Source organism: Carlito syrichta, unplaced genomic scaffold (genome assembly GCF_000164805.1).
Source record: "Carlito syrichta isolate Samal-C Ts95f unplaced genomic scaffold, Tarsius_syrichta-2.0.1 Scaffold126566, whole genome shotgun sequence".
Lineage (NCBI taxonomy): Eukaryota > Metazoa > Chordata > Mammalia > Primates > Tarsiidae > Carlito > Carlito syrichta.
This window is the reverse complement of record NW_007070662.1, coordinates 81,854-102,588: the sequence shown is the minus strand read 5'-3', so window position 1 is coordinate 102,588 and position 20,735 is coordinate 81,854. Positions and strand designations below refer to the sequence as shown.

At 37.7% G+C, this 20,735-nt stretch overlaps 1 protein-coding gene across 2 annotated transcripts in view; it reads left to right on the top strand.

Annotated features, from left to right (window-relative positions):
- The window catches only part of LOC103250145 (ryanodine receptor 2-like), a 108,025-nt gene that overhangs the window by 46,455 nt on the left and 40,835 nt on the right, over window positions 1-20,735 (top strand). For both annotated transcript variants that reach the window (XM_021707877.1, XM_021707876.1), the window contains 6 exons: window positions 5,293-5,373; window positions 6,180-6,268; window positions 7,570-7,698; window positions 14,123-14,227; window positions 16,776-16,857; window positions 18,897-20,194. In XM_021707877.1, coding sequence (XP_021563552.1) covers window positions 5,293-5,373; window positions 6,180-6,268; window positions 7,570-7,698; window positions 14,123-14,227; window positions 16,776-16,857; window positions 18,897-20,194 — 1,784 coding nt within the window. The remainder of the gene's footprint in view (window positions 1-5,292; window positions 5,374-6,179; window positions 6,269-7,569; window positions 7,699-14,122; window positions 14,228-16,775; window positions 16,858-18,896; window positions 20,195-20,735) is intronic.

Sequence of the window (20,735 nt, the reverse complement as noted above, 5' to 3'; positions counted from 1 at the left end):
CAGGGGAAGAGAAGAGCGTATACAAAGTTTAAGGCACAAAGCATAGCAGAGAGCAGTCACTAACCTGTTGTGAAGGGAAGCAATCAGACTAGAGGATGGAAAGATGATACATGGGAAGCCATTGAGGACCTTCCCTTCTTTGGCCTGCCAAGAAATTTGTACTTTTTTTCCTGAGGCCATAAAGAGCCATTACATATTACTTAAGTGATAGTGTTATTTAAGTTAGTGTTATTTAAATCTTAAGTGATATTGTGTGGAGTGTTAAATAATCCACCTGGAATTAATTAAGTTTATTCAAACAGTGCTTCTGATAGGCTCCTCTAACATTAAAATGCACCGATTTCTCATTTCTCAGTAATGCTGCTATACTAAAGAGAGGTGAAGTCCTCCAAAAATAATGACCAGCATTATTTCCTGCATGGCAGTGGGGAACTCTGGGGTATGTCTGATAGATTGCAGGGAATTCTTCAGAGTAGACTTTTCTTTTTTTCTTTTTTCTTTTTTTATGGGGTTAGGGGGTCTTCCAGTAAAGACCGGAAAGCCTGCCAGACAAATTCTAAAAGAGCTGCGATACTCAGAGTAGACTTTTCACAGTAACAGTTAAAGGAATCCACTTGTTTATCAGGGAGTACAATAATTGGATTGGTTATCATACTGATGAATAGAATGGACAAAAAAACGCTAAGATTTCTGTGATAGTTACAGCAGCTGAAAGGCTTAGGCTCTGGCTGTAAAACAATTTGCATATCACATCTCAAAGCAAAGGGATTTTTTTCCTCCATGGCTATTTTTATTTGTTTGAGTAACAGAATGTACTTTGATTTTCTTATTCTTGGGACAGATCTAATTTATTTCACATAGTGGTCATTTTTATTGTTTTAGGGTCTGAATTAGGAATGCATTGTATACACTGCGGTCAGGTTGTTAACTAAATTTAAATAAATACACTCAGTGGAATTTATAGATTAAATAAATGTCATACCACAACCTACTGAAATTCTGTATTTTAGAAATTTAGGTCATTTGACCTATGGCAGGATAGCATTGAAACTACATTTATTCTTTTTGTGCTGTGTAGATTTCAAAGCCCTTTTAGTTGTTTAAACCAGTTTGGTCCTCTCAACAGCCTTATGAAAATTATGAAACTAAGGCTCAGAATGGGGAACTGATGAAGTCATATATCTAGAAGTGGTTTTCCTTTCATTCTAACATTAATGAAAACAAATACAAGTTCACAATTTAAATAACATACAGTATGTATAATAGTTATTAGTCAGATTTTATTAGTTACTGATGCTAACTTTAAAGCATTGAGAAACTATGGTCTCTGAATTCAGGAAGACCATATAGTACTGAAATTTTCTGTCTACTGCCTGTCTCTTCTATTAGACCATGAAATTCTTCAGGTTAGAGACTATGTTCACCTTATAAAGTGTCTAGCATAGAAGAGACACTTAGTGAATGTTTAGTGACGTTCACTGAAATAATTCCCTTTTACCAATCAACAGCTGTATGACAGTGGTTGAGTTACATAATTTTTTAGTTGTTTTTGAAGCACAAATTGGAATGACATTTTGCTAATTTACAGAATTATAATAAACCTGAAATGAAATGTTGAGATAACATATCTAGCACCTTGTAATGACTGTTAAATATAAATCCATTCTTATTTATTTTTTGATAGTTGACTTGTAATATAATTGAAGAAGTTATATTTAAGCCATTTAAACAGCAGTATTAAAACTACCTACGTGGAATGCAATACCTGACTTTTCTCCATTTAAAATTTCTTTAGCATTAATTTTCAGTTTTGGCATTATGTAAAATAGATATTTAAGTCCTCTCAAGATCAGTAATTGGAATAATTTCCTCCATGGTAGTGAGGTGCTTTTGAGTAACATTTAACAATAGATTATTTGATGTGGCTAGTTCTGTGCTCCAATACTCACCCTTTTATCTTTCTGTTGTAGATATTGATATGACAAGACCTTACAAGAATGGGAATTTTAGTGTTGTAGAGTCTATCCTAATTCAATTATTTTAAAATACATGCTAGGTAGTCTTTTTATTTATTTCATTAAATATTTATTATTTTTAAAAATTAACAATGATATTGTTAATAATTTATTAACAAACTAAGCTTTGGAGAACAGGCTGAAAACTTCAAGCTATATCCATGGACATTCTAAGTAACTACAAGACATATACACATGCAAAGTTGTTTTATTCAACTTTAGCAGACCCTTGTGTGCTTTTCTATTAATTGACTAAACCAATTTAAGTAGTACAGCCTTTAAAAGTATATTAACCTTATTAGAAGTCACAGTCCTAAAATAGGAACCAGCTGGATGTGGTAGCCTGTAGTATCAGCTACTCTGGAGGCTGAGGTGGGAGAATCACTTGAGCCTAGGAAGTCGAGACTGCACCACTCCAGCCTGGGCAGCAGAGCAAGAACCTGTCTCTAAAATAAATTGATAGGTAGATAGGTAGGTAAGGTAGGTAGATAGGTAGGTAGGTAGGTAGGTAGATAGATAGATAGATAGATAGATAGATAGATAGATAGATAGATAGAAAGAAATAAAAGACTTATTGTTTCACTTTTAGCTTGAATAAATAGTCATTTAGATTATTCCCAACTGAAAATGTACAATTTTGAGAACACCATGGTCCATTTGAATTAAGATGACTTCCAGAAAATATAAATACAATTAATAAATACACTCAAATATATCAGTTGGGCATGCTGTTTCCATCTTTATTTCATGTTATTGCCACTGTACCAAGCATATTAATCCTTTCACAATTTATAATAGTTATTACAGGTTATGAAGAGCCTGTGACATAAACAGGGCCCATGTTATCCTCACTTTATAGATGGCGAAAACTAAGGGCAAAGAACAAACTCATCAGTAGCAATGATACTGAAGTAACTCTCCCTTTATTACAGTATTAGAAATCATAGGCCTCTTATAAAAATGAGGCCAAAGGGATACCCTTCACCATGTAACATCGAGCCCTCATGCAGCAATTACAAATACCATTTTAAATGTAAAAATACTATTTTAAATGTAAGAGCACTTTCAACTACACGTTGCTCCATTTTATTTGTTATTCATCTTAGTTTCCATCTTGCAATAGAATTTGTTTTGCATACATCACAAAACAGACTTTTGATCCTGTACCTTCGGCAGACATAAAGCCATCATCCATCTCTGTGACTGTACCACTTATTCGCAGCATGGGCAATGGCAGCATTTTAATCAGATAGAGTGTGTTCGTGAAGCAATAGCACCTCAGTTTACACCTGGGATCAACTGATGGTAAATGAAGGCTAGACCCATTCCCCTCTTGCTTTCCTCCCTCCCCTTCCCCAGTGTTCTGCTGTGTGGTGTGTCCTTACGTGAGTGAAGTTACTTGTTTGTGTTTTGGTATACAGTCAAAATATTATGCATGCCAACAATAATTAAAACGTTATGTGAGCAATCGTTATACATTATTTAGACAACTTTTAGGCACACGGGTAGACGATATAATATTTATTTCAGTGTTAACTTTTCTGAATACTTTCTAGTAAGGGTTATTTATTCCACATGAATATATGAATATTGAAAGTATGTACATGGTTTATTGATTTGATTTTTTGAAAAAAAAATCATTGTAGATGTGATCACAGGGAAAGAATCAATAAGTCTATATAACTAGCTCATTATATTTTCAATATCATTTTAAAGACTCTTCTGATTAAAATGATGCAAAAAATAATACCAAGTATCATTGATGGAGAATTTGGTTAGTTAGCCTGAACTGTTGTTCTCCCTTTCGTTCCTATTTTGTCATTAACTTAAACACTGAGGAATGGACTTATCAGCCATGTACGGAGATCCAAAACAATGTGCCTTTAATACTTAAACTTGCCACAACGTCTGATTTGTATACTTGGTGATTTTAGCTTGGCCACCAAATTTCATATCTTGCGGGCTAACAGGGAAACGAGTACAGTGATTTTATGTACTTTTTAAAATGTTTATATTAGTTTTCAAAATGGTTTTGCTTCCTAACCCTACCATTATATGAAGCCTCTCACTTTGAAAGTCACAGACTGCGGACTGGTAAGTCCATCAGCTCTCTTTCATGATCATTCATAATTTTAGTTAAAGAAAACACATGATCATTGCATAGTTTTCTTTCTCAGCCCAAAGTATTTCCAGTCTGTGAAAAGTTATTGTTTTTAAAAACTACATAAGTACAATCATTCATTAACTGGCCACATTTTTTTTTTTTTTTCCGTCATTTTGCTTTCTAAACAAATTGACATTCTGGAGCGGACGTTTATAATGTTGAACATTTTTTTTCCACAGACACTTTAATGTTTCAAAAATCAACTTTCATTTGTGTGGTGCTGTTTTGTGTTTGTTTCTTTCCTTGTGTTTTTGTTTTCAAAGTCACTTGTGATCAAGGTACATTTAAGTTGAAGTATAGATAAACTGTGCCCTTTTTGAGACTTCATCCTTGCCCAACAAATTTTGTTTTGTGTTTGATGATACAGAGTTGCTTCTATGACTAGGGAATGTCCTTTTATCACCTTTCTTTGTTAGGTTTAACTCTCACAGCATGAACCACCAAAGTCTTTCTTTTGGTTTGATATTTAAAATTAAGTTTGTTTGCCAGTTTCTCCTTCCCTGGAAGTAATGCTCCAACCAATTTTGTCTGTAGTCCAGATTTCAGATGTCTTTCTTTTTTCCTTTTTTTCTTTTTGTCAGTAGACAAGCTGATGAGTGAGTTAATTAAAACAAGTTAATAAACATGTTCTAGTGATTTACAGTTTTCACAAAAACCGTAATTTTTTTAAATAATAGAAACTCTTGGCCCTGTTTTATGGATATATGAATGCTTTGCTTGAATCATTTGATCAAACTCTGGGTAAAAAGCAATTTAACATTTGAATAGATGCAGAGATCATTTCTATACATATCTTTCCAAAAAAAGAAAGGAAAAAGAAATATTTAAACCTTTAGGTTATTTGTAAAATGTTGCCAAACCCATGCTGCTACTTTTAACAGAGAGAAATCTAAGTTTTAAAATTGAAATGTTCTTTTCTTACAAAGAAAAAGTACATCTATCTGCCAAGCGCATGCTCTTATGAGCTTCAGATAGAAAAGTGGCTATGAAATGTGACTGTTTTTGGTTCTGAACAATGCTAGATCAACATGCAAGTTGTATTAGGGTGGGGCTAGAAAGGGAGGGGCAGGCTGGGGTGGTTGGTAATGTGTGATCCCTCTGGACTTCCCGCAGGAGAAAAGGTTCTGCAGGATGATGAGTTCACCTGTGACCTCTTCCGATTTCTGCAACTACTTTGTGAGGGACACAACTCAGGTTTGTGAACCACTAGACCATCAGATGGTAGCAAGAAGTAAATGTTTTCAAGCCAGTAGTGACAGGAGTCTATTACTTCCAATTATGCATCTTGTCTGGAGTCAACAAGTTCTTGAGCATTACTCTGCATTGGGCACAGTGACATTTCATATATTGCTTTGCTGCTTCCAGAGTCCTTGGGTAGCCATTTCTCTTGAGTCTTAGCAATTTTTCTTATGTTAGAGAAGACAGGTGATAGGCAAAAAAAATATATAGATTAGGTAGATATCTATAGAGTCATATAGAACTATATTTTGTACCACTTTACCTTGGGGAAATATACATGCTTCATTGTGTTACTCAACGTAATGTATGTTCATCAGTTATTTATATATCTTGCTCTCCACTAGTTTTGTGGATCCGTGAAGGCAGGAACTCTAAATTTTATCTTTGCTTCTTCAACAGTCTGCACGGTACTGAGGAACAAATGATCACTGAATAAATAAATATCCTCCAAGATGGCAACCCTTTTCAGTCATTCACATGCCCAGAGCTCTAGAACTAGGAATAAGGAAACAGATGTTAGCAATGTTTTAGGATATCAATTGAATACTGATATTCTGTGAAGCAACTAGATGTGTTTTTGGGGTGATCACTCGCCTGTTTATGGAAAAGATAAATGACAGTCATACTGAAACTCAGATAAAACACTACCATTAGCTACAATTATTTTTACTATAGAAAACATCATTTGCTTTTGAAGTTATTAGAATAACTCTTTTTAAACTTTTCAATAAGCTTTAATAACATTTTTTGATCTTACATAGACTTTCAAAATTATCTGAGAACTCAGACTGGCAATAATACAACTGTCAACATAATCATCTCCACGGTAGACTACCTACTGAGAGTGCAGGTGCGTTGTCTTCCACATTAGTAACAAATTAAAAGGGCTGGTAAGTTGAAATAATATGGCAGAGTTGTTAAACTGACATGTTTTGATGTTTGTGACTAGATAGAATTTTGTCTCTGATCACAGTCTTTCAGCAAAACTGCCACTGTTCTCTCTGCTGCTGGTCCTGGCTCCTGCTTGACTCATTTTTTTGTCTTTTTATAAGTGGGGATTTTTTTTTCCCTCTGTTTTTTAGCTTGATGAGATTTTAAATTCATTTTTATTTTATAAAGCACTTATATACTCTGCTCCTTCTGCAGCTGACAGAAAAAAATGAGGAAGAATATTTGAAACATTCGTAGGAATAGGAAAGAAAATTTGATAGCCTAAGGTTTGCTTTTTTCAACTGGCCTAGTATTTGCATACATTTTAAAATTCCGCTTAATACATCATTGCTTAAAAACCTCTCTGATATTGGAGTAATATTTAACATATTTATCAAGCTGAATTGAAGACGTAGACCTCTTAAATAATAAGAGCCCTATACGGCTTTTATCATCTTCATTTTATTTATAAGAGAGGCCGGGCAGAGTATTTTAAAAACTGTAAATTCAAACTTTCCATTTTTTCTTTAATCTCTGAGTAGGTGAAAGCAAGTATTGTTGAAAGCATGTCCATGATTTTTTAAATATCTCAAAATCCAAATATAGTTCACATGCTGAACTAAATCATACTATTCATTTAGCTAACTAAATTTTCTTCAAAATGTAAATTCTGTCAAAAACACTTTATTTGGAAAATTAAATTGCATTACATTTAAATATTTACACTTTTTAGTATTTACAGGCAGTCGAACCAGTTTCTTCAGGGGCAGCTACAAGAACAAGGGACATTATGGAGTTCTCACTGATGAAATATTATTGGCTTTTTTGGAGACAAAGGAGCCAGACATCTGTAACCCAAAAGATGTTGTTCATTATTTGTCTAATTTCTGTGCTTACATAGCAAATGTCTAACTTTGCTCCGTGAACGAATATGTATTAGTCATAATGATTCCTTTGTGAAGTTCAAGATCATCAGAGACAAAAAGTAATTTTTAAGACTCCTTGTGCTCCTTGTCTTCTCTTCAGTTGTTATTTATATCTAAGTAGGTGGTTGCCACACTGTGTGTTTAGGAAAATCATTGAAGATTGGTATTTGCTTCACAGATTTTTTTGTTTGTCACCATATCTATTCTTTCGAATACTTGTCTAGTATAGAGTTTAAGATCGGATAGTCAGTGATAACTTTATAATGTGACTTAATAATATCCTCTCTATTTTCAGGAATCAATTAGTGACTTCTATTGGTATTACTCTGGAAAAGATGTTATCGATGAACAAGGACAACGGAATTTCTCCAAAGCTATTCAAGTAGCAAAACAAGTCTTTAACACTCTTACAGAGTATATTCAGGTAAACAGTTACGCATTTCTGCTATTTCAAGAAAGAAAAAGAAAAATGAGCAAAATGCAACATGCCTAAGGTACTTTCCATGTCTCCTACTGACCCTTTCAGCATTTCTAACCAATTACCACAATGAAAAATTGGGTTGAGATGTGAATTTACATGGAATGTAAGTGCAGATTGAGACATCATTAACTCCTTAGAGGCATGAACTATGATGTTAGCATTATTGTACCTCCAGTGCTTGGTATATACATATATTAAGCACCCAATAAATATTAAGTAAGGAAAGGAGAGAGAAAGGGAAGGAGAAAAGGCGGAACACTAAGCTGCTTGATTGTATTCCAATCAAACTGAAGAAGAAGTTTCTTAGAAAATTAATAAGAAAGAGAATAGTCTTCTAAAACCTCATTATTACGTGTACGTACGTGTTATAGATAACATTCTAAATACTATGAAGAATATTCCTCTTTTAAACAGTGATGTATTTAATATTCTCTTTAGGTTTAAACTCAGATTTTTTTAAAGGTTTTTTAAAAGTCTGGGTTTTTCAACCAGCAAAAGTTTGCTCTTTCATTGAAGACCAGTCATCTTTCTTTTCTTTCTTTTGTCTCAGTGGCCAATATTACCTACGTTTGATATGCCTTGTGCTAAGGGTAAAACCAGAGGAAGAAACTTATAGTTTGTTTTGTTAGACTAAACATAAGCTTGTGGAGAGAAGAAAAGTTAAATTTAAAAAAAAAAAAAAAGGCAGACTGTATCCCCCAGAGCCTGGAATAGTTACAGGTGTTTGAGTGAATGAATGACTCATGGCCAGGTGAAGCCAGCCAAGGGTAAGTGATGCTGAGTTAGGAGGACCTCCTCCAGGCTGTCTCTTCTGTGTTTAGTACCTTGGGAAGCTCTCATTTTTTTGTATAATTTTCTCCCTTGGTGGAAGGGGAAACATATTTCAGTATTTCAGGATGGAAAAATCACACTGGATAATCTAATTTTCTTTCAAATCATATAAAAGTGAAAGCTTAAGACAGTTTTAGCCTACTCATATTTCCTGTTTCCTTATCTCCCCTGGCTTCCATTATTGCTTTAGTATTTGTATCCATGTCTAGAATGAGGTCAGCACAATAATGCTCATGTGTGCCGTTCCGATTAAATAATAAGAGTGGGCCAGGCGCAGTGTCACATGTATAATCCCTGTCTTTTGGGAGACCAAGATGGGAAGATTGCTTGAGCCTAGGAGTTCAAGACCAGGCTAGACAACACAGTGAGACCTGGCCTCTCTAAAAAGACCAAAAAATTAGCTGGGCACAGTCCCAGCTACTTGCGAGGCTGAGATGGAAGGATTACCTGAGCCCAGGAGGTCCAGGCTGCCATGAGACTCTTACCCAAGAAGGAAAGAAAAGAAAGAAGGAAGGGAGGAAGGGAAAAAAATTGATGACATTGCAAGCTAGTGAATTTTGTAGAAATAGTAAAGTTGTTTATATATCCCAAATAAAACTTAAATGCTTTTTCAGCCAAGAGTAGGCATTTCTTGGTTCCTAAAATAAGTGAGATTCCTGAATGTATCTAAAGCTAGAAGCATCCATTAAGCCCTTGCTATATATTTAAAACTCTTTATTAGATGTTGTCATAGAACACCGATTTCTAAATGTTCAAAGGCTAGCAGGTAAAGTCACATGGCTTTCTGTGCTTTGTTTATTTTAACTTATCTTGTTACTCCCTGTTTATGTGACATATTTTTATGTAACTTAATCATTTCAGAAGTATATTTTAATAAGTATATATTATATTTTAGAGTAATTGTAGATTTTCAGAAAAGTTGCAAAGATAGTAAAGAGTGCTTCTATATATGATTCAACCAGATTTCCCTAATGTTGACATTTTATATAACCATGGTACATTTGTCAAAACTAAGAAATTAACATTGGCACATCCTGCTAATCAAATTATAAGCTTTGTTCTGATTTTACCCATTTTTCCATTAATGTCCTTTTTTTTATTCTAAGATCCAATCCAAATTACCACTTTGCATTTAGTGAAATACATTTTAGGAAAGCTTGTCTTAGTGACATATTTACTGATAAATATTGATACTGTGAATAAAAGGTCATCATTAGCTTCATACCTTTTTTTTTTTTTTTTGGACTGCCTTTTAGATTACAGCATTGCATGTTGTTTTTTATTCAATTTTTTGCTAAATATAGAGAATTATATAAGGGGGAAATCCAAAACCATTGATATAAAGGGAATTACCTATAAGATTGCAATGCTAGATTTGTTTGTTTGTTTTTGTTTTTGAGTCCAGTCTCATGTCATCAGAGACCCAAGCTAGAGTTCAGTGGCATGATCACAGGTCACCACAGCCTCAACGTCCTAGGCTCAGGTGATCCTCTCACCTCAGCCTCCTGAGTAGCTGAGATTACAGGAGTGTGCCGCCACGCCCAACTAATTTATTTTTATTTTTATTTTTATAGAGACGAGGTCTCATTTTGTTGGTGGTCTGGTCTCGAACTCCTGAGCTCAAGTGATTTTTCCCACCTTAGTCTCCCAAAGTGCTGGGATTTCAGGCATGAGCCACCATGCCCGGCCGCAATGCCAATTTTAATAAAGGGGAACAAGAATTGTTTGAGTAAGAGGATGTTGTATTTTTGAGGTTCCAGGAGTTAAGACCATGAGGTAATTGGTGAGAAAAGACAAAGCGTTGTCTGACCCTGACACAGGTCCATCTGAAAGTAAGACCATCCTGCCTTCTGGCAAAGATCTTACAAGGTACAGACACACACATAACGAGAAAGAGGAAAGCAAAGCAAGAAACTATGCAGATGTTCCCTTCAGATTAGTTTACGTTTCTCAGAAGGCAGTGGCCTAAGGTCGAGCAAGTCTTGGAGAGTTCATTCTGTGTGCTTCTGGTTTAGAAGGAAAATGGACACTTCAGGCCGGGCTTAGCAACTCCCTTATGAAAGGGTTGTCAAAACAATGCTTAGTCCCTAGGGGTTGTAGAAAATCTTACCCCTTTATAACACTTTAACTTTTGATTAAAATCCTAACTATCACATGAAGAAAATAATTTCTGACTTTAAAAAAAGTAAGTTTATTTTCTTTGAAATGACATTCTAGTATCTACCTTGCGTCCTTCTGTGCTTTTCCCTCTCCCTGATATTTGCACCATGGAGCACCAGCCAATGCTGGACTTCAATGAAATCCTAAAGATCCATTTTTCAGGGACCAGAGTTATCATAGCCAGATGGGACTACAACCAGGCACGAAGAAAGCTTTAAAACTACTACATCTGGTAACACTGAATGAGCTGAATTTGATAACCTACAGATTAAAATAGCCTGATTCCTTCTCACAACTGTCCCTTCGGACTTGCTCTGTGGACCATTTCTTTACCACTTCTTGGATGAATCTTGTGTACTACCCTCTCTCAGATAAATAAAAGCCCTGCAGTTATTGTCACAAGAATAGGCTCATTTCAGTAATAGTAGAATTAACTTTTATCCAACTTAAAATCTCCTCTCACCCTTGGGCCTGGTTTTGTGTTGGAAAGCCTTGGGATGGGATAGAGGCAAGGAGTCCCATCTAAACGAAGTCCCGTTTGGGAAAGAGTCCAATCTGGGCTTTTCTACTTTCTCCCCTCAATGTTCTTCTCTTTCTCCTTCCCCTCCTAGATCGCTTCAAGCTTTCTCAGGGTTGAAACTGTAGGAGGGAGGAGGAATACAAGAGGGAAAGGTCTCCTCCAGGGCACATGTAATCCCACCATGGTGCTGGCCCTTTGCACCATGGAGCTGGCCCTTTGGTGTGGCACGTTGTATTCTTTCTCTAAGGAGGGAGCTTGGCCCTTTTACTGTTCCAGTGCCTGGAAATGACTCTGTTCCCACCCAGTTTAAAATTGTTTCCATAGACTTTGTGCATCTTGGTCACCCCCGTCCACCTTGGAATTATTGTTTTCTTTCAGTTTTATTAATTTATTTATTTTTGAGCTGGAGTTGCACTCCATCGCTCAGGCTGGAGTGCAGTGGCATGCTCATGGCCACCCCAGCGTTGACCTGCTGGGCTCCAGCGATCCTTCTGCCTCAGCCTCCCAAGTAGCTGAAACTACAGGCGCATACTACCACACCCAGCTAATTTTTTAAAATTTTATTTTATTGTATAGACGTAGTCTTACCAAGTTGCCCGGGCAGGTCTTGCCTCGGTCTCCCAAAGTGCTGGGATTACAGGCTGAGCCACTGAGCCCAGCCTACCTTGGGATTGTACTACCATTTCACACAGTCTTGTTGGGCAAGATTTCAGATGTGGCAGAGTGACCCCTTCCTGAGTAGCCCATATAGGAAACACGTGTCTTCCTTGTCACATGCTATCACACTTTGTAATACTAGACTTATACTGTCAAACTTCAGGAGACAGAAGCCAAACTGACAAGCTGTTTCTCCTGAAGCCTCCTCTCTTTTTCTTTTTTGTTTTTTTGTTTTTTTTGGTTCTTGAGTTATTGTCTCTCTCTGTCGCCCAGACTGGAGTGCAGTGGCCGCTCCTGGCCACCGCAGCCTCGACCTGCTGGGCTCCGGCGATCTTTCCGCCCCAGCCTTCCGAGTAGCTAGGATTACAGGCACGCGCTACCACGCCTGGCTGATTTTTTTAATTTATTGTAGAGATGAGGTCTCTCTAAGTTGCCCAGGCAGGCCTCGAACCCACGGGCTCAGGCAATCCACTCACCTCGGCCTCCCAAAGCACAGGATTACAGGCTGAGCCACCGAGCCCAGCTAAAGCCTCCTCGCTTACTTGGTGAAAGGGGATGCAGAAGTAGCCCCTCTGTTTTCCCAGGGCAGTAGGGTTGGTAGGTGAAGATGTTCAACATGCAGAGCTCTCTCCCTTTTCAACTTTAGCCTCTTTATGTCCTTAGGGTGGTAAGATCTACTTTTAGTCACCCTTTTTGCAGGTATTGAGTCTAGCACCTTGCTTTGGTAATATGTAAGTACTGGGTACTTACTTACTGTCTTACTCTTAGGTTTAGAGCCTCCAAAGAAGTTGAGGTAGGACAAAGCTCTAGTTCAACATTTTGTTAGTATCTTCAATCGGATCATCTCTTCTAATCACTTATTTCTAGAGCAAAATCTGAAATGACTTAATGTGTCCTCTAATTTAAACTTATGAATCAGTTGTCTAAAGGAATGAATGAATTAGAAGTGCTGAACGACATTTTATGGACTTTCTAAGTAAAATTCCTGTTACTTATTTTCATGATTGATGGGCATGTGTTGAGAAAACAAAATGATTGTAGAATTTTTCCTTGGAAAGTAAAAGTAGAAATAGCCTATCAAGACATTCTGCGTGTTACAACACATTCTCTAGAGCCAGATAAAGATCACTTTAGAAGTATAAGCTGGGGTAACCCCTCCAGGCCCCCTCCCACTGTGGGAGCTTTTCTGTCCTCTCAATAAATCCTGCTTTCTAAAAAAAAAAAAAAAAAAAAAAAGAATGTAAGCTAAGAGAGCAAAATTAAGTTTGTTAAAAGATAAACTTGAGTGTATTCAAATTGTAACGAGTTTATTTGAGCATTCAACTGTTCATGAATCAGTACCAGTACACAGGTACACAGGTGACTTAGTACTCCATCAAGGGAACAGGACGGGGAGAAGCTTTTGTAAGGTGTGTGTGGGAGGAAAACAAAAAAAAATTTTGATTGCTTAAGGTGGAAAGTCCCTAGTTAGTTGGCAGTTCCTGACTAGTAAAGTCTCTAGCCAGAAGTCAGTTGGTGGTTCTTGGTTGGTTAAACTTAAGTTTACACTGAGTTGGCTTTTGGTTTGTTTATGCATGAACCTGAGACACTAGAGACATCTCAGCCTCATGGCCTCGCAATTAATTATTTTAGCAAGTTCCAAATTGCCTTAAATTCTAGGTTCATGAAATTGATAATCAAGCGTTAATCTTTTATAAATGTCATCTCTAAAACAGCTGTAAAATTAGAAAAATGTCAAAGAGGATTTTTTTTCTTCATGTGAATCTTTGTTCAGATTACTGTTTAGGGATAAGAGGTGGTCACCTCTCCTCTTATGCATATTCTCAGATTCTTTTCAATACAGGATAGTGACTAGTGATGGATTTGACTCAATAGCCAAAACACCTGGATCCTATCACTTCCTCTACATAGAAGAGATCAAAGCCAGACAAAAACAGAATGATTCACAGAATATCAAAATCCTTGAGAAATATTTTTGGGGGATTTTTAAAAAACATTTCAAAGAAGAACATGCTTATCTCTTAAGGGTACAATTATCGAGACTGCATGTCTTTCTTTCACTTTGCATTACTATCTTTTTAGATAACATGCTGCAATAAGATACATCAACACTGAGTTAATTTTTCCCCAGTTATTGCACAGTTCATTCTGGCAAATAATAGATCAGCAGTAACTGCTCTTTGTCTGTTTATGCTCCAGGGTCCTTGCACTGGAAATCAGCAAAGTTTGGCACACAGCCGGCTGTGGGATGCCGTGGTGGGCTTTCTTCACGTATTTGCCCACATGCAGATGAAGCTGTCGCAGGTAAATCAATTACCTTCCACAGTCCTAAAGGACAAACTGGAGACTGTCGCCATCTACAAATTAAACATACCTTCTTATATGTGAACATTCTATGTTTGGATCACTTTATCATATGTTTTACTCTACATTTTTAAAAAGTTTTAAATGAAAAAACTTTATGCAGGCTGAGACTAGATGACAGTCATTATTCAAATTTGAGAATAGAGGGTGTTAAGAAATTGAATGTAATAGAGAAATGAAACAGTGGAGACCTCTAGCATTGTACATTTCACGATCCTCATAGATGCACTTTCTGGTAATTGCTTGCTGGAATTTTCCTCCCCCTTATCAATAATTGAAATGGGATTTGTGACCTGTTACACATCTCTTGTTAAAGGGAGGCCATTTTGTTATAGGGTCATAAACAAGCAGCTGTTCTCAGTAGGTTGATGTTTACCCATTACCAGGAAATTTAACATTGTGAAAGTCAGAGAAAATAATAGCTATTAAAAACAGGCAAATAAAGAATAAACAGATTTTCCACCATGTTTTAATGTTAACTTGAGAATGCCTATTGAAAACATCAGCATGTTGTTTTCTCATGAACTGTACCTATTTCATTTTAAATTAAAAGACACATAAATAGAAAAGTTCTTTGTATAAATCTGAAGTAAATGCGTCCCTTTGATGCAATGAATCTTAATGGTATATTCTGATATCTGGCATACCTGTCAGCGCTTGGTTATTTGCCCAGGTAGTCAGGTAGAAGAAAGAATGTTAGATTTAAAGACAGAATACTGCCATTTCGCTCCCCTGGTTTTCGATCCCCTGGTTTACTTGCCCCATGCGTATGGGCCAGTTCCTTCTCCCCTGAGGCCTTGTTTCCTTTACAGTAAAGTAAGGATGCTCAAATCTGCCTCCTGGCCTACAAGCAGGAGTGAGTTGTCAAAGGTGAACAAAGCTCCATACTAAAGTGGTGAAAACAGATTTTAGTCAGTACTACTATGGCAACAGGGCAGAGAGTCCAGCGAGAACTGAACTGAGCTTTGATTTGTACAGAGATGACTGGGCATTCTAAAGGGAGATAGAATACCAGGTTAGAGAGGGGTAAGCAGGGGCTCATCAAAGTCAGGGGAGTGAAAAGTTACCAAGTTTTCATTGGTTATAAATGTGATTAGGCCAGCTGTGTGTGCTGGCTGGCAGTTATGAAAGTTAGGATTCTAACCTTCACCAGAGACTGGGAGACAGAGACCGTATCCTCAGGTGATGTCTGGAACAGTACATTTTTTGGCAGCCTTGAGTTTTTATTTTATTTTATTTTTTGAGTCGGAGTCTCACTCTGTCGCCCAGACTGGAGTGCAGTGGCCGCTCCCGGCCACTGCAGCCTCGACCTGCTGGGCTCCAGCGATCCTTCCGCCTCAGCCTTCCAAGTAGCCGGAATTACAGGCATGCGCTACCACGCCTGGCTGATTTTTTGATTTATTGTAGAGATGAGGTCTCGCTGCCCAGGCGGGTCTCGAACCCGCGGGCTCAGGCAATCCACTCACCTCAGCCTCCCAAGGCGCGGGATGACAGGCTGAGCCACCGAGCCCGGCTCATTTATTTTTTAAAAGGATACTTTGGCTGAGCGAGGTGGCTCTTGCCTATACTCCTAGCATTTTGGGAGGCCGAGATGGGAGATTGCTTGAGAATAGGCTAGGCAACATAGCAAGACCTTGTCTCCAACAACAACAACAAAAAAATTAAAACATTAGACAGGAGTGGAGGTGTGTGCCTGTAGTCTCAGCTACTTGGGAGGTCAAGGCTGCAGTGAGCCACAGTCATGCCACTGCACTCCAGCCTGGGCAACACTGAGACCCAACTCTGAAAAAATAGTTTAAATAAAAAGAAAATGTAATGAGATATAAGGTTGTTCTATAAATATACTATGACCCATGTTTCCGGGCACCAGATCTAGGCATAGTGATGTTTAGACACAACGTGTCTATGTAATAGAATTGTTTTCATGATAAAAAAAAATCAAAAGCAAAAAACCAAAATTTTAACCAGAGGAATATTGAAAAGCTTAGTGAAACTGGTGAATAAGATACATGGCGCAGTGCTGTATTAGTATAAGTAATGCTTGTGTACATTTTTGGTGAGGTTTGTATAAGTTTATCTCGTATGTCACTTATATGCCTTTATTTTTATAGAATAAGATTTTTACATAATAGATAACTTTATGTAAAAAAGTTACAAAGAAGAAAAAATGTGGGCATTTCAAGTCAAGATAGATGTCAAATGTGCAGACGCACCTGAGTCTTGCCTGGCGTTTGAGAATTCATAGCTTCTATTGTTCTTCTAGATTCTCGTTAGAAATGTTTGTAGTCCATACAAGTACTTTAATGAACATGAGTTGAAATCAATAACAAATACCCTTTAATTCTGAAATATTTCTGTTTTTAATATTTGGCCTTCCTTTAGTTCTAGAATGCTTCAAAGTGCTTAATGCTTTTTGTGAGAATAAGTAGGATGTTTTGCTGCATGGTTTTCTCATATTATCTCAAATGCAATTTGTTAATATTTTCAGGATTCCAGTCAAATCGAATTATTAAAAGAATTAATGGATCTGCAGAAGGATATGGTGGTCATGTTGCTGTCTATGTTGGAAGGTAGCTTTGACTTACACTTTCAAATTCCCTTTATTCTTTTATTTAAAGGATCAATGTGTGCTTGCTTATGGAGTCAGCATGTAACAAGGAATGAAATAACACTAGGATGAGATGGATATATTGGATCCATTGCTGGCTTCGTTACACTTTTTCTCAAGTTAGGATTTTTAAAAAGAAAAATCCTGCATATCTCAGTTGACATATCTAGGAAATGAAAACAGCAGTACTTTTATAACAACACTTTTTATTTCATAGTGATATCCTTAAAAATCATCTCTCCAGACTTGATAGTATATAAAGATTCTGTCTGTCTATAATCACTGGAGATTGCAGACATTTGGATAAACTCCAACTGTGTAAACTACTGCTTTGAGAAGATCTCTTAGTCACTCCTGTGGCTCCTTAAAGTCCTGGCAGGACTGAAAACAAGATTGCTGTAGGGAGAGCCTCAGCCCCCCAGGGCAGCTGTCAGTGGCAGTCTTGTTCTTCCCACCACAGCCTGTTTTTACTCTCTCACTTTTTTCTTCTAAACTTATCTTTCCCTGCTATTGCATTTCTTTTCTGTAACAGGCAGTAAATGTAGTGGTTAGGTGCTTAGGCTCAGAAATCTGCCCCAGGGTTCAAGTCCTGTCTTCCCCACTTCCTGGAGACGTGACCCTAAAAACCGGAGATAATATAGATTGATGTGAGAGTTCAGTGAAATCCTGTAAATATAACCAAAGCAACTAGGAAATGTTTGTTATTATGATACCAACTATTTTTTCTTAAATCTTTCCCATTTTCTGTGCCTCTGTCTGCCTCTGTCTGTCTGTCTTTCTCTCTGCTTCTTGGTTCACTATACATTGCTTAACTCCACTGTGATTGACCGAGGCAGTTGTTATGCCTCGTGCTAAGACTTTAAAGCTACTTAAAATCCCCATAGTTGGCTCAATAGGAGCCACTTTATACCGTCCAAGCACAGGATCCATTTACCATGACCGGGTTTAAATAATAACAGCAACGAGAATAGCTTCAGCAGCAATAACTTACAACGAACCTCTTATAATGTGCCAGATACTGGATTAAGTACTTATTCATCCTAATAATAAACTTATGAGTTTGATCATGTCATTTTCTCCCTTTTTCAAATAAGGTAACTGAGGGTCAGAGAGGCTAAGAAACCTTCCCAGGTTGTTTGGCTGCCTGAACTCATGGAACTTGGATCCACACCCAGTACTTTTAACCCACGGCGTTTACTGCTTTACAGATAAACTCTACAGACCTCTGGCCAGGGACCTTTCTCCTACTGTCTGTTGTTACGTCACATGGCACATTCTGTTCAAGGAATAAGCACATTCTATTACTCTGTAGTTCAGGATAACATCTAATTTTCGCAAGCTTGTCAGTAATCTGCTATTTTCTAATTATAAGCACTCTGGATCACAAAGAAATGTAGAAAAGTGCTTTTCATTATAAATCGGAAAGAGCATATAATTTGCTATCAGAGAATCTGGTCTGACGTCCTGACATTAACCTTTAATAATTATATCACAGTAGGCATGATAATTTAGCCTTGTTCAACCTCATTTGTGAAGTCAGGGTTAATAAAATGTGAATATGCCTTACAGACATATGAATATTAAATCAGGTATTGTCTAGGATTTTTCAATGCTGAAGGACTGTGAAAATATTCATTTTTATTAGTAATACAAGATTGAATTTCAGTTTCTGGCTGTTTGTCCCACTGTCTTTATCTAAAACATGTTGCTGCTTTGATTAATTTGAGAAAAACAATGTCATCTTTTGTGTAAAAATGGTTTAATGTGTGTCAGTCTACTTACTTCATAGATAAGACTTTGTATGTGTCTGTGTAACAACTTTCTTCACTATCATTTACAAATAATTACCCATCTTTTCCTGAGATTCATACATATCCCGAAATGAACAAGGAGATATGCTTGACTAAGATGTTATAAAAGATCTATGTTGTTATTTTCTCTATAGACACTGGTTTTGTTGAGAAACTTTGTTTTAAACAAATGTAATTGCTTTACCACCAGGTAATGTTGTCAATGGAACAATTGGCAAACAGATGGTTGATATGCTTGTGGAATCTTCCAACAACGTAGAGATGATTCTCAAATTTTTTGACATGTTCTTAAAACTAAAGGATCTGACATCCTCTGATACATTTAAAGAATATGACCCCGATGGCAAGGGAGTCATTTCCAAGAGGGACTTCCACAAAGCCATGGAGAGCCACAAGCACTATACGCAGTCCGAAACTGAGTTTCTTTTGTCTTGCGCGGAAACAGATGAAAATGAAACCCTTGACTATGAAGAGTTTGTTAAACGATTCCACGAACCTGCAAAGGACATCGGCTTCAATGTCGCCGTCCTTTTGACAAACCTTTCCGAGCACATGCCCAATGACACCCGACTGCAGACCTTTCTAGAATTAGCAGAGAGTGTGCTGAATTATTTCCAGCCCTTTCTGGGCCGCATTGAAATCATGGGAAGTGCCAAACGCATTGAGAGGGTTTATTTTGAAATCAGTGAGTCCAGCCGAACTCAGTGGGAGAAGCCTCAGGTCAAGGAGTCCAAAAGACAGTTCATATTTGATGTGGTCAACGAGGGAGGGGAAAAAGAGAAGATGGAGCTCTTTGTGAACTTCTGTGAGGACACCATATTTGAAATGCAGTTGGCGGCTCAGATCTCAGAGTCAGATTTGAACGAGAGGTCAGCGAATAAAGAAGAAAGTGAGAAGGAGAGGCCCGAAGAGCAGGGACCGAGAATGGGCTTCTTTTCCATCCTGACAGTGAAGTCGGCGCTGTTTGCTCTCAGGTACAATATCTTGACCCTCATGCGGATGCTCAGTCTAAAAAGCCTGAAGAAACAGATGAAAAAAGTGAAAAAAATGACCATGAAGGACATGGTCACAGCCTTCTTTTCGTCCTACTGGAGTATTTTTATGACCCTCCTGCACTTTGTGGCCAGTGTTTCCAGAGGCTTCTTCCGCATCATTTGCAGCCTGCTGCTGGGGGGAAGCCTGGTAGAAGGTGCTAAAAAGATCAAAGTCGCAGAACTCTTAGCCAACATGCCAGACCCCACTCAGGATGAGGTGAGAGGCGATGGAGAGGAAGGAGAGAGGAAACCCATGGACACTGCCCTGCCCTCTGAAGATCTGACAGACCTAAAGGAACTGACAGAGGAAAGTGACCTTCTCTCGGACATATTTGGCTTGGATCTGAAGAGAGAAGGAGGACAGTACAAGCTAATTCCTCATAATCCAAATGCCGGCCTCAGTGACCTAATGAGCAACCCAGTTCCCCTCCCCGAGGTGCAAGAAAAATTTCAGGTAATTTATCTCTAAGTCAAGAAGTGCTCTCTCTGGACTTCAGGTGGGTACTATAAATGAACGTTAGACCAAGTTTCATGCTAGTGTCAGAGCGGTTTTAAATACATGACTTGAATATCCAAAGAGAAATGCTTTTTGGTAGACAAAGCTAGCATTTGTTAGGATTCTTTACAAATTATTAAGTTATCTTAAGCAACTAAGGTGTAAACTGAAGGACCTTTCCTAATGACATTAGTCCATGGAGCCATCGTCCCATCCACAAATATTCCAAGAGTATTTACCCTGTATCGGACTCCACTGGGTATCATAGGGAATTCAAAGGTAAGATATGGTCACTGCTTTCAAAGTGCCTCAAAATAGAGAGATAAGACTAGCATGCATGAAAAACTAGAAAATGATTAAGTGTTAAATGGCACAGGCGGTAGGTGGTGGGAGTTGCTTACGCCGAGAAAATGGAAACACTAGTGTGGTTTAAAGTAGTTGGATGAGCCGGGCTCGGTGGCTCAGCCTGTAATCCCGCGCCTTTGGGAGGCTGAGGTGA